At 37.2% G+C, this 15,140-nt stretch overlaps 1 protein-coding gene across 1 annotated transcript; it reads left to right on the forward strand.

Annotated features, from left to right (window-relative positions):
* The first annotated feature begins 12,385 nt into the window (after window positions 1-12,385).
* On the forward strand, window positions 12,386-13,494 carry LOC107773005 (ethylene-responsive transcription factor ERF109-like). Its single transcript, NM_001325152.2, has one exon. It carries the CDS (start codon window positions 12,435-12,437, stop codon window positions 13,284-13,286), a length of 852 nt encoding a protein of 283 aa, NP_001312081.1. The 5' UTR covers window positions 12,386-12,434; the 3' UTR covers window positions 13,287-13,494.
* Window positions 13,495-15,140: the final 1,646 nt, after the last annotated feature.

Below are 15,140 nucleotides of genomic sequence, written 5' to 3' on the forward strand. Positions count from 1 at the left end.
AAATCATCGACATTATTTCATACATTAAAAGAAATGAGTTGATCGCGTTCCTAAAATAACTATGTCATTTGTTATTAAGAAAGAGAATTAATCTACCAATTGATTTAATAAGACGACATCATCTAGCCTTAAACAAAATTGGATATTTGACAAAATAAGCTAGTAATGTAATTTCTGGGTATTTCCGTACTATTCTTTACTTAGCTAGCAATATCACAAGATTTAATTAATGACCAATTTTCTGCAATGTTCCCTATCAATTCAAACAGTAAATGTCATCACTAGTCCTCAAAACATATAAGATTATCGTGGAATTTACTACTCCAGAAGGTTAATTAGTTAACAGTTTATCATGTCAAGTATAATACTATATTAACCAACTAAAACAAAACTGAAACTGAAACTAATAAAATTTAAATGAGTAGAAGACATCCTTATAATTCCAAACTTCATTTACTTGCCATGTTGAAACTTTTCATGACATGAATTTACAGATATATACCTGGTATTGGAAAACAAGAGAAGATGAAGATGAGAAGCAGCAACAGTAGTAACAATGCAGCACAGCAACGACAGTCCAGCAACACAGGAATAGACCAGTAACAGTAGGAATAGCAGAAAACCCAGGAGACTATAAACGACTCCAAGTATAGAGAAGAAGTAAAAGGCAGGAAGGTTCTGACTATTTCAGATACTAAGCGAGGCAATGAAACAGTAACTATTCTTTTTCAACTTCAAAACTCTCCAAAATGAATTCTGCCCCTGTATATTCAGTGTATCCAGAATGTATATCGGGTGTATACTTCTCACTCCGCCCCCTCTTTTTTCTTCTCTCTATCTAGTTTTTCCTCTTTTTTTTCCACTTCTTCTTCCTAAATTTTCTCTTCTATTTATAGCAAAATTTTCGAAATTTTCAGATTTTTTTTTTTATTTTTTTATTTTTTAAATTAAAAGAAATCCCACTTACAAATTGCCGCTCTAGAGTTTCGGGGTGGTCATTCAGGTCGTTAGGGCCAGTAGTCTCTGCAGTCGAGGTCTTGTTATACTTGTGGCGATATGGGGCATATTACAAGATTTTTCCCTCGAGCATCGAGCAGTTCTCAGCATCAGGGTTCCCGTGCCATGCTTTAGACACCGAGTGTTCCACAGCCCGCTCAGCCAGCTAGAGGTGAAGGTAGAGGTGCTAGAGGTGGAGGTAGAGGAGTTAGAGGTGGAGGTTAGGCCGCTAGAAGTGGAGGCCAGCCAGTAGCAGGCCGTCCCAGAGTTGTAGATCAGAGTGGTGGGGCTAGCCCCGATGTTATGCTCTTCCAGCCAGGCCTAAGGCTGAGCTTCCGATGCAGTTATCTCAGGTACTATTCTGGTTTGTAGTAGAGATGCTTCAATTCTATTTGATCTAGGGTCTACATACTCCTATGTGTTATCTTATTTTGCACCGTATCTTATCATGTCTAGTGATTCTTTGAGTGCTCTTGTATATGTGTCTACACCGATGAGTGATTCTATTATGGTAGATCGTGTCCATCATTCATGTATAGTTGTGATTGGGGGTCATGAGACTCAAGTAGATTTGTTACTTCTGGACATGGTTGATTTTGATGTCATATTGGGGATGAACTGGTTATCTCCTTACCACGCCATCTTGGACTGTCATGCCAAGACTATGACCTTAGCCTTGCCGGGTTTGCCTAATTTAGAGTGGAGAGGGACTCTGGTCCTTCTACCCATAGTGTTATCTCATATATGAAGGCTCGGCATATGGCCGAGAAGGGGTGTTTGGCTCATTTGGCATATGTTCGTGATTATAGTGCCGAGGTTCCTTCTATTAATTTTGTGCCTATTGTTCGTGAGTTTCCTGAGGTAATTTCTTCAGACCTGTCAGGTATGCCACCTGACAGGGATATTAACTTCTGCATTGATTTGGCTCCGGGCACTCAGCCCATTTCTATTCCGCTGTATCATATAGCCCCGCCTAAGTTGAAAGAGTTGAAAGAGCAATTGCAAGACTTGCTTGATAATGGAATTATTAGACCTAGTGTCTCGCCTTGGGGTACGTCGGTGTTGTTTGTTAAGAAGAAGGACGGATCGATGAGAATGTGTATAGATTACCGGCAGTTGAACAAAGTTACAATCAAGAATAAGTATCCATTGCCGAGGATTGATGATTTATTTGATCAGCTTTAGGGTGCCAAGGTATTTTCGAAGATTGGCTTGAGATCTAGCTATCATCAGTTGAGGATTAGGGCATCCGATGTCCCTAAGACAACTTTTCGCACTCGGTACGGGCATTATGAGTTCTTGGTAATCTCATTTGGGTTGACAAATACCCCAGCAGCTTTTATGGATTTGATTAACCGAGTGTTCAGGGCTTACTTGGATTTGTTCATGATAGTCTTCATTGATGACATTTTGATCTATTCCTATAGCCGGGAGGAGCATGAGCATCATCTAAGAGTGATTTTTCAGACTTTGAGAGACAGTCAGTTGTATGCCAAGTTCTCGAAGTGTGAGTTCTGGTTGAGTTCAGTTGCATTCTTGGGTCATGTTGTATTAGAAGAGGGTATTCAGGTAGATCCGAAAAAGATAGAGGCAGTCAAGAACTAGCCAAGACCCGCATCAGCTACAAAGATCCGGAGTTTCTTGGGTTTGTCAGGCTATTATCGTCGGTTTGTGGAGGGGTTTTCATCTATTGCAGCCCTGATGACCAGGTTGAACCAGAAGGGTGCCTGGTTCTGGTGGTCGGACGAGTGTGAGGTAAGCTTTCAGAAGCTCAAGACAGCTTTGACTACGGTGCCAGTGTTGGTTTTGCCCACAAGTTCAGGACCTTATACAGTTTATTGTGATGCATCTCATATTGGACTTGGTGCGGTGTTGATGCAAGATGGCAAGGTCATTGGCTATGCTTCTCGGCAGTTGAATATTCATAAGAAGAACTATCTAATTCATGATTTGGAATTAGCAGCCATTGTCCACGCGTTGAAGATTTGGAGGCATTATCTATATGGCGTGTCATGTGAGGTGTTCACGGATCACAAAAGTCTGCAATATTTGTTCAAGCAGAAGGAGCTAAATTTGAGGCAGAGAAGGTGGTTGGAGCTATTAAAGGACTATGATATCACCATCTTATATCATCCGGGAAAGGCCAATATAGTGGCCGATGCTTTGAGAAGGAATTCAGCCAGCATGGGCAGTCTTGATTATATTCCGGTCGGTGAGAGACCGCTTGCTTTGGATGTTCAGGCTTTGGCCAATCAGTTCGTGAGGTTGGATATTTATGAGCCTAGCCGTGTGTTAGCTTGCACAGTCGCTCGTTCTTCTTTATTGGAGCGTGTCCGAGATCGGCAATTTTGAGGTGCCAAGCGGGTTACCTTAGGAGATGATAGAGTTTTGAGGCTGCAGGGTCGAGTTTATGTGCCTAATGTGGATAGGCACTGGGAGTTGATTTTAGAGGAGGCCCATAGTTCCCAGTACTCTATTCATCCGGGCGCCGCTAAGATGTATCAGGATTTGCAGCAGCATTATTGGTAAAGGAGAATGAAAAAGGACATTGTTGCGTATGTGGCTCGGTGTTTGAATTGTCAGCAGGTTATGTACGAGCATCAGAGACCTGGTGGTTTGTTCCAAAAGATTGAGATTCCTGAGTGGAAGTGGGAGCGTATCACTATGGACTTCGTTGTTGGACTCCCACGGACTCAGAGGATGTTCGATGCAGTATGGGTTATTGTTGATAGGCTGACCAAGTCAGCACATTTCATTCTTGTGGCAATCTCCTATTTTTCCGAGAGGCTAGCTGAGATCTATACAACAATTCATTCTCATACGGACGGACAGTCCGAGCGTACTATTCAGATTTTGGAGGATATGCTCCGAGCTTGTGCCATTGACTTTGGAGGCTCATGGGATCAATTTTTGCCTGTAGCAGAGTTTGCCTACAAAAACAGCTACCAGTCGAGCATCTAAATAGCTCCTTATGAGGCTTTATATGGTAGGCGATGTCGGTCGCCGGTTGGATGGTTTAAGCCGGGCGAGGCTCGATTGTTGGGTATGGATCTAGTACAGGATGCCTTGGACAAGGTCAGAATCATTCAGGATAGGCTTCGTACAGCTCAGTCCAAGCAAAAGAGTTATGCCGACCGTAAGGTTCGTGATTTGTCATTCATAGTCGGTGAGCGGGTATTGCTTCGGGCGTCGCCTATGAAGGGCGTGATGAGATTTGGGAAGAGGGGCAAGCTTAGCACTAGGTTCATTGGCCCGTTTGAGATTCTTGATCGAGTGGGAGAGGTGGCTTATAGACTTGCATTGCCGCTGAGCCTATCAGCCGTGCATCCAGTGTTTCATATGCCCATGCTTCGGAAGTATCACGGCAATCCATCCCACATGTTAGATTTGAGCATTCTCCAGTTGGACAAGGACTTGTCATATGAGGAGGAGCCGATAGCTATTCTAGACCGGCAGGTTCATCAGTTAAGATCGAAGAGTTTCCCTTCTGTTCGTGTTCAGTGGCGAGGTCAGCCTGTTGAGGCATCGACCTGGGAGTCCGAGTCCGATATGCGGAGTTGTTATCCCCGTCTTTTCCTCGACTCAGGTACTTCTCTTTCTTATGTCTGTTCGAGAACGAACGGTTGTTTTAGAGGTGGAGGATGTGATGACCCATAAGGTCATCACTTGATTTACGAGTAAATTCTGTGTTCCAAGGCCTTAGAAGCCTTCTTTTTTCTCACCTCGATCTGCGTGCATGGTCCGGGCGTATATCCGAAATGCTTTTATGTCGAAATGTGATAAAAATATTAATTTGGCCTTTAAAATTTAATTTAAGTTGACTTCGGTCAACATTTGGGTAAACGGACCCGGACCAGTAATTTGACGGTCCCGGAGGGTCCGTAGGAAAATATGGGATATGGGCGTATACCCGAAGTCGAATTCTGAAGTCCCAAGCCCGAGAAATAAATATTCAAAAAAAATTATTTTCTGGAATATATATAAGAGTTTTTAAAAAATTAGATTATATTTGGAATTTATGGTATCGGGCCTCTATTTTGGTTCCGGAGCCCGGTACACGTTCAATATGACATTTAAGATACGTCTGTAAAATTTGGTAAGAAACGGAAGTCGTTTGATGTGATTCGGACTTGTAGTTGTGAAATTTGATACTTTGGAAGTTTTGAGATTTTTCCTTGATTTCTATGCTAAATTCGTTGTTTAAGATGTTATTTTGGAGATTTGATCGCACGAATAAGTCTGTAGGATATTTTTGAAGTAGTGTACATGTTTGGTTTGGAGCCTCGAGAGCTCGGGTGAGTTTCAGATAGGCGTCAGAGTGTTTTTGGATTTAGAAATCTGGTGTATCTGCTGTTTTCTAGTGTCCAGAATTTTACTCTATGCGAACGCGTGGTAACCCACGCGAACGCACCGAACAAACGGGAAGGGTGGCCGGTATACACTATGCGAACGCACTGACTGGGACGCGAACGCGGAGCTTTGGGTATGTTTCTCTACGCGAACGCGTCTAAGTCCACGCGAACGCACTGCCTAAGGGGGAGCTGGGGAATGGGTTGGACATAACACTGCGCGAACGCGACCAATGGCTCACGAACGCATAGGCCAGGAGGATTAAGCCTATGCGAACACGGCCAAAGGCACGTGAACGCATAAAGTACCTGTCCGGTCTTTTTAAAAACAATACCAAAACGGGATTTCTTCAAAAATTCATAACTTTTTCACTTAAACTCAAACTTGGGCAATTTTTGAAGAGGGATTTCACCGCAAAACCATAGGTATGTGTTCTTAGACTTGTTTTCTTCAATTTCCATTAACACACATTAGATTTCTAGGCCTAAATCATGTTCTTAAGGGTAGAAATTTGGGGATTTAGGTAGAGTTAGGGCTTTTTGAATAATTGAAATTTTGACCTCGTTTTGATTGTTAGTGATTTGATTGTTGTACTATTGTTCCCTTGCCGGTATTTGATTTAGGTAGAGTTATGGCTTTAACACTCTCTCACAAAGGGTGGTGTCGTGTATGATTTGTGAGGAAGAGTGTAAAAGCACGAAGGGTGATGTCGTGCCGAACGATGTACAATTCTGTGCCAATTATATTGATTTTTATGGTGAGGACGAGAGTAAAAACACGAAGGGTGATGCCGTGCAGATGATATTGATTCCTATGGTGAGGATGAGAGTAAAAGCACGAAGGCTGATGTCGTGCGCTTGTTTGATTTCTGATTCTTGTTGATAATTGAGTTATGTGTTCCTTATATTCACTTGTTGTCCTTCTGTTATCATTTGATGTTTTCTCGCAACATGTTTCCCCCTCCCATCATTAACTGTACATTCTTGCTTTTATTTTTCGTTGTATATGATTTAACTATACAGGTTTATTTAGTAGTCTGGTTCTAGCCTCGCCACTACTTCGCCGAGGTTAGGCTAGGCACTTATCATCACATGGGGTCGGTTGTGCTGATACTACATTCTACATTGTGTGCAGATCCCGGTGCAGCAGCTTTCGGACCATAGCTTTGGGTTGCTACCTTCAGTCCAACCGGAGATTCTAAGCTAGTCCTGCAGGCGTCCGCATGCCTTAGAGTCTTCTCCTATCCTTTTATTCTGTTTCTTTTACGTATTTCAGAGACAGTGTTGTAATAAATCTTTCGGACCTTTATTTGTAGTATTCCTAGACAATCTGTGAAGTTGTGACACCAGTCTTGGGTAGTTTATGTATGGATAGATATTGACATCTTTATTAATATGATACATTTCAGTCTTTCACTTTTAATTTCCGATGTTTATATAATGTTGGCTCTTAATTGTTAAAGGATTAAAAATGGGAAAAAGGTAGATAATTCAAATGGTGGCTTGCCTAGCTTTCACTAGTAGGCGTCATCACGACTCCCGAGGGTGAAAAATCCCGGTTGTGATAATTGGTCACTTATTGTTGACCGGAGGGAGTATGTATATATATATATATATATATATATATATATATATATATATATATATATATATATACTACAAAACATTATGTTGATTTTATTGCTTAACAAGTGCTGTCCTATTTTTTCACATCCTGACCATCAGTTTTAACAATTTCCCAACTAAATACACTTAGGCCTCATTTGTTTTTTCTAAGATTAAGACGTCTGAATCCGAATACACATTTGAATATCAAGATGTGTATTAAGATTTGAATAGAAATAATTAAGACTGTTTGATTTTTAACATCTGAATGTATAAAATCTATCTCTATTTGAAAATTAATAAACATAAAATTCAAATGGCATACTAACTAATCTAATATTCTATCAATAAAATATATAATTTTTTAAAATATGATAGTTGTTGGTGGTGATGGCTAACGGGTGAATGCCGACTAGAGGCGGTGGTAGTTTTGGTTGATAATGGTGGTTCATGCTAGTAGCTAGTAGTGATTGATAGTGGTGACGATTATGATTGATGATGGTGGTGGCGGGTTGTGATAGTTAATAATGGCGGGTGGTGGTAGTAGTTGTGACTGAGAAAGGTGGCGGGTAGGTGGTGGTATGTTATAATAATGGACAGTGTCGACTGTGGTTATTGATGGTGATAGGGTGGTCAATTGTGGTAGTTGAGGTGAATGAGTGTTGATTGTGGGTGAGAATGATATATGGTGGTTGGAGTGGTGGGGATGGTGGGTGGTGATGGTCGATAATGGTGACGGCTATGATTGAGGATGATGATGGCGTGATGGTGGTGGTGGTGGTTGAGTATGGTGGTGGTGGTGGCATGGTGGTAGTTGATAATGGTAGGTGGTAGCGACAGTTAATAATGAATATGTGATAGCATTTTAATGAAATTATGTCTCTGTTATAGATCTTAATCATACAGACTTATTCAGACCCATTAAATACACTTAATGATTAAAATCTGAATAATTAAGATTCAGACTTTAAAAATAAACACACTTAATATCTGAGATCTGAATAATTAAGATTCAGACCTCCATTAAATACAAACAAATGAGGTCTTAATCTATTCAAAGGCGAGGAAATTAGAAGAGTAATAATTTGGTCCGATTAGGCTCAAGTCAAATGGCGAGAAAACAATGTGACTAAATCTATTGTCGTAGTCTTCCACTCAGGCCAATGTCAATTGTCAAATACGAGTGTTATCCAATTTCTTTATTTCTATTTCTTCCACTACTTGTGAGTTATTTTTGAAACTATTCTCCAACTTCAATTTGCTTGTTATCCACATATGTTTATCGTACTCATTGCTTTTCTATGAATAATTCAATACTTCTGACCTAAGATTAGATGCCAATTTTTGGGCCACTTAAATTAGGGCAAGAGAAATTGCTTGTCCACCGCTACTCTTTTTTGCTTTATAAATTGCATAGTTGAGTCATGGGATAATATGAAATGAAAGGAACGAAATGAAATTTTGATTAGAAAAACTGCACACCGACCTTTGTTTTAAAAGGGAACTATCAATCACAGAAGGATGTGGTGCAGCGAATGAGATTGTTCTTTCTTTAACCATATATCTTCGAGCTCTGAGTATGAAAAAATTCTTAATAGAGAACGTTTTTCCCAAAATGGGCCCTATGTGGCACAAATTCAAGTATAATTGAGCTACAATATGGATAACTAACAAGGAACGAGAGACCAAAAAAAAAGGAACTATCACATGTTTTGAATGAAGTGAACTTTTTGAGTCGGAAGGAAACTAATCATTGTTTAAAGAGAAATACAAATAGAGAGCGACACTTAAGAATTTAAAGGTTGATGGATATCGACCCACATTTATCCATATCTTGGTTTGTCTTATCTTTTGCACTACGTCACCTATGTACAAATATCTCTTCAAATTAATTAAGAGTATTAAGATAGGACGGAAATTTAAGGATAAAAGAGCTCGCTTGTTACATGTAAAGTGACATATTCAACAGAGCGAACTATATGATATTTCATTCTTTTCGGCGGCATAACATTAAAATTTGATTTCAATTGGTTACGAAGAGTAGCAGAGACAGAATTTTCGCTAAGGTGGTTAAAAAAAGAAAGTTAGAAAATTAGAAAAAATATGGCCAATGAGAATTGAACCAATTACCTTACAAAGTTTTTGAACCATCTTGACTATCGAGATATATGTTTGACTCAAAAGATTTCGAACTCTTTTTAATCAAATCAATCAATGATGAAGGGGTAAATTGTAGCCGAAGATAATAAACTCTAGGATGACAATAGTAGAGAGATGATAATAGTTCAAGGCCAGCGGTTCTTTCTCCAAAAACTCCCCCTTTTACAAGACTTTCACCCTTCTTATATACTGAGGGGCTTTCCCATAATCGTATGGACGACAAATTAAGAAATATCTAATGAATATTCCCTAGGTCACCTAACATGCCGAATCTACTGTCGATGCGGTGGTATCTCTTCTCCCTTCACAGGGTCGTATCCCTTTGTCGACTCATAGGTTTTTGGTCGTTTGCCGTACCCACCATAGGTCGTGGTCGATCAAATTCGGACCCATACAATATACTTTTTGATTGTGTTAAGGAAATTCAAAATATAATATATGGAGATGCAAAATAAATTTTACCTTATATATATATATATATATATACAGTTTAATTTTACGGCGAATAACCAGGTTGGATGTCATATGAATTTTTTAATGCTTCTTGTCCTTGTATACCTAAAAAGTGAAATCAATATAAAGCTAAATCCAAAATAACAATTGAAGAATGATTCGTAGCCTCTCATATCTAACTCAGACTATGATTAAAGGGGAATCTTCTCTTTAATTGCCGACCTAAGGTGCACCACAAAATGACAACCTTATGATTCCATGAAAAGTCTAATCGAAGTGAAATCCTAATAAATAGTTTTAGCTCATTCATTCCACATTTAAGTATCATTTGTACTAACTTTTACCTTTTTCTCATTAGCACGAGTTAATATGTTCAAATTTTTAACGTCAAAGCAATAGAACTCTTTATAAGTTCGTTGAGAATATGAGTAAAGTATTCGCTTTGTCTCATTTTTTTTTTTTTTTGAGAAATAAGTATGCTAAATCTTGACACGTTAATGTTAGAACTCTTTTTTTTAATAGGAAAAAAGTCCAAACTTATGCCTGAATTATGTGAAATGGTCTAACTTGCCCTCCATCAATAGTTGGGGTTAATGGTGTCGTTGTCGTTACCAAATCGAGCTAGACTTGTCCTTATTGGCTAACTGAAGCTTTGAAACTAAATAGTTTTTGTTAATAGTCAGACCATTTTGCATAGTTCGGGGATAAATTAGACCTTTGTCCTCTTTTATACATTGAATATTTAGCATTAAAAAATTTTAATTTTTCTGCTATAAGTATAATTTAACTAGTTATAGAAGATTTCACTCTATTTTTCAAGATGGACCTTAGAATGCAAATTAATAAAATTAAAGATCCAAAGATGATGTATGGATTGGTCGAGCTCCTAAAATAACATGAAGGTAGGGGTGGCAAATAGGTGGTGCGGGTCGGATATGAGCGGGTCGAAAACGAGTAATTCAAAAAACGGATAAATTATCCGACCCTACACGTATTTAAGGCGGATAAAAAATAGGTTATCCAACCCAATTTGAGGCTTTATAAATGTAAAAACTAAGCTCATTAGTTATTCATTGGTTATCCATTTTCTGAGCGGATAATATGATTTGTATCCATATTCGACCCGTTTTTAAAAAGTTCATTATCCAACCCATTTTTTAATGGATAATATGGGTGGATAACTATTTTCTTTTAACGATTTTGCCACCTCTGCATGAAGGTGCATTTAGGATATGTGAGTTTGGACGATCAAATCAACAGTGTTCATTTTGAGTTATTGCCCTATGTGAGTATATCTGCCAAGTGAAACAATTTGATTTAGTTTTCACCTTAATTTGGGTAAATCGCCTCAGATCGTCTTATTCATTTTGTTAATGAAGAATTGCCTACTATATGATGAGACATTATTGGAATACTATGGTGGTTTGCACTTTAGCCAGATGTCGCAAATGTAGAGGACTAGAGGTGGTTTCGGGAGTGGCCTTATAACAAATTTAATATTTATTATAGGTCCTTTCTCAAGAAATTGATTAATAAAATATGTACTAGTAGTATTATTTTCGTCTCATTCTATGTGAAGTTTTTAATTAGGGCACGAAGTTAAGGAAATTAAAAAAAAGACTTTTGACGTATAAATCAAATACTATATGCAAAGTTATACAAGCATCATATTAAATGAGTGGTAGTGAGAGTCCTAATAAGTTATATATATCATTAAAGGAAAAAATTAGGCATGTTAGGACTAAATAATTTTTTTTTAAAAGATATTTCATTATGTTTGAAACAACTAAACAGAAAATTATATATAGTAGTACAAAAAATCGATAAAAAAAGTACGCAAAATCTTTATTGGGATATTTTTTTTCTATTCAAATTATAACTAGTCATGAGCATTTATGCTCTCGTATTTTGGTTTGGTTTTTCACTCAATGTCAAGTACCTATATAATTGAGGCTCGACTAATACAGCTTCATGCATAAGACTCATTTAAAGGCTTCTTCATTGAATTTTTTCAAACCAAAGGTTTGAATATGATACCTCTCATTAAATGTGAAGGAAATTTATTCATCTCCCTATAACTCTTGATATAGAGGGGAGAACTAGTAAAAATAGTACGACCTAATCAGTTTTTGGATTATTAATAAAAAAATAGTCATGGTTTGCAAAGTTATTGAAAAATAATCATTGTATTGTTGAAATACGAAAAGTTTCAGTATAATATGCTGGATTATGGAGTTCTTACGTATAAACTTCCAGCATATTGGAACTCCGGCACGAAAAATTTCAGCATAATATGGTAGATTATGGAGCTCCTCCATTTAAACTTCCCGCATATTATGGTGGAACTCCAGCATATTATATTGAAATCTCATATGTAAAGAATTAGATTCCAACATATTATGCTAAAATATTTGCGGGTATTAAGGATATTTTTGTTCAAATTATATCTTTACATAAAAAAAAAATTAAATTTTGATTACTTTTATACATTTAGCTATTTTTCAATTATTAATTATAAATCAGGCTAATATATTTTTTCCCGAAAAACTGTATTAAGTGGCTAGAGGGACCCGAAAAGTATCTTCTACACAAAATGTAACCGTCAGAGCGATCCAGGCCTCAACCCACAAAAAAGTAAGGTGTGAACGCGCCCCAGCAGATCAAGTCATCAATTACATCACCTGATAAACTGCCAAAGAATCACTTATTACTATGCCAGCTAAGCTCAAAATGCTACTCCGTGTTTGAAAAGTGTATGAGCTGTCCCTCCACGTAGGATCTTCCCGCGTATATAAATAACTCCCCCTTTGACCTCTCTCTGTATTTCAGAACTCAAGTCAAAAAAAATTCTAAGTTTCAAGATTTTCAACCATGCAAAGGTCAAATAAGAGATTTAGAGAAGACGGAACGTCGAATACAGACCAAAATAACCAACAGTTTCCGCACTTTCCTCGGCTTACTGGAGAAGAAGAGTATTCTGTTATGGTTTCAGCTTTGAAAAATGTCATCAATGGTAGTATTCCCATGGAAAATACTCAACAATTTTATTCATTTTCACCTTTTCAATATTGTACTGCCACTTCTACTGCCACGACTGTTACTGCGTATTCTTCGCCTTCGAACAGCATGTCTACAATTGAACAAGGAAATGTGGTGTCACCTATTTTAGGTGTCCCAGCAGAACAAGAACCTTGTCCATTTTGCAGAATCAAAGGTTGTTTAGGCTGCGATATTTTCGGAACAACATCTAATGCTGCTGCTGTTGTCGCTGCTGACGATAACAAGAAGAATAGTACTACTACAACTGCAGTAACTAAGAAGAAGAAGAAGAATTACAGAGGAGTGAGACAGAGGCCATGGGGAAAATGGGCAGCAGAAATTCGAGATCCAAGGAAAGCTGCGCGTGTTTGGCTTGGAACTTTTAATACAGCAGAAGATGCAGCCAGAGCTTATGATAAAGCCGCTATTGAATTTAGGGGTCCAAGAGCTAAGTTAAATTTCTCATTTGCTGATTATACTGAGATTCAAGAACAACAGAGTGCTTCATCTTCTTCACCTCAACAATTGCCGGAGCCACAGTTGCAGCAAGGGAATAATACTGAATTTGGAAATGAAATTTGGGATCAACTGATGGGGGATAATGAGATTCAAGATTGGTTGACGATGATGAATTTCAATGGTGATTCTTCTGACTCTACTGGCGGGAATGTTCACAGCGTTTAAGTTTCAGTTTTTTAAAAAAATTACTCGTATAGTGTATTAGGGTGCTTTGCCCTATAGTATTTTAACAAATTGGGCTCTCGCACATAAGGAAAAACTAGCAGTAATTTTCTACTCATTTTCGGGTTGTGCCGTATGTAATTCGGCATATTAGTCGAGTGAAATGTAAAAATTATGAGGAATTAATGTGAATATATTTTTGTTTTTAAAATTACTTCCCCTATTTCAAGTCATATAGAGCTACAATATATTATAATATAACATAATAATTGGTTCCGGAAAATACTTGACTTTTATATTGAATGACTGTTATGTACAACTGTTGTTTCACTGTATTTGATATTTAACATGAATATTTCAATAACTACTAAATTTTGAATCATAATTTAAAAGTAAAATGCATTAATACAGACTGATTAAATTTAAATATTAAATTTGCTTTTATCTAAAGTTTAAAAAATTGAAAAGTGGGGTCAGAAGACACAGATACAAATCACCTGGTGATTTTGATGGCAAGCTAGATAGTCACGATGGCCCACAATACTTGACAAAAGGATTTAAAAAGATCATTTTTAATGTCGACAGAAAGAAACCACGTGCATAAATTAAAAATGTGGAAGCATATTTAACATGTGCTGATTTATGAAAAGAAATGTGCCCACGAGGGGAAATGTTATGCAATCATTAGTTTATTATAGTACATACCAAGTTGGCAAAAACAGTGAAACATTCGACCGACTCAAAATAGAGACACCAATTAATAACGTGCGTGAGATTTGATGGATTCAGCGGGAAAGACACAGCTGAGTCAGTTACTCGGTATTGTTGACGGCACTAACTTGACGCGTACGGACTTGGTATTTTTGATACTCCCAGGTTCTAGACTCAAGTCAAATTATAGTCTTTGCCTCTTTGGTACCTTTTGGTTGACCCTCTGCCTAGTAAGCGGATTTGACACTCATAACTAAAATTTGATCTTTATGGATTTAGTTATCTAATTCTTTAAATTACAAAATTTTAAATTAATAATTTATATATAACTAAATAATTTTTAAATATAAATACAAAATTTGAATAAAAGTTACTGAGTTCGGTCAAACCCGTATCCGAAAGACTACCTCCCCTGGTATGTCTTATATTTTTTGGTTAGCATTTTCACGAACTCTCACGCAATAAAGATTCTTCTATTCTGTTAATTAAAGAGGGAAAATGCAAATTTATTTTTTATTATACGAAATACTTTAATTTAAATTTTTATTATATTTTAGAGTTATTCATTCCTTTCTTATTATTAAATCATCTGTTGAATCCACTTACCATTTGGATTATTGTGTTTTACTTTCAATATTTGTACATATATAATATATTTCTTGACACATATACAGAATTTGAGTCATCACTAATGAATCGGCCATACTCGTAGCTCATATCCAACCCCATGAATAACTCCAATGTATAATAGTAAATAAAATTAAGATATGTCGCATTGGCTTTCTTTTTACCCCATTTTGCCTAATTAAAAAGAAAAAGAACTTATATATTCCTATAGGTTTAGTCGTGTGACACATAATAGGTTCTTCCACCTTATGTCTTTCTATTAACGGTATCTTTTTATAGTTTTAAACCAATTTAAACAAATGAAAAATTAAATGTTGAAGGTTTGTAAGAATTGACCTTACTCATATCGCGTGTGTCACTATTACCGTTAGAACTAGGTTGTAAGTGTTGAAGGTTTGTTAAAAATGACTTATTTTGACAAAGTGCATTGTACTAACTGGTTAGGTCATAGGTGTGGTTCATAAAACTCAGACCAATATAAGATGGTTCTAGCTAATGTGGCCATACTTTAAACAGATT

Source organism: Nicotiana tabacum, unplaced genomic scaffold (assembly GCF_000715075.1).
Source record: "Nicotiana tabacum cultivar K326 unplaced genomic scaffold, ASM71507v2 Un00507, whole genome shotgun sequence".
Taxonomy (NCBI): Eukaryota; Viridiplantae; Streptophyta; class Magnoliopsida; order Solanales; family Solanaceae; genus Nicotiana; species Nicotiana tabacum.

Bases quoted from the DNA above. Each gene is read 5' to 3' on its own strand.
- LOC107773005 (NM_001325152.2), top strand. From the start codon at position 12,435: ATGCAAAGGTCAAATAAGAGATTTAGAGAAGACGGAACGTCGAATACA.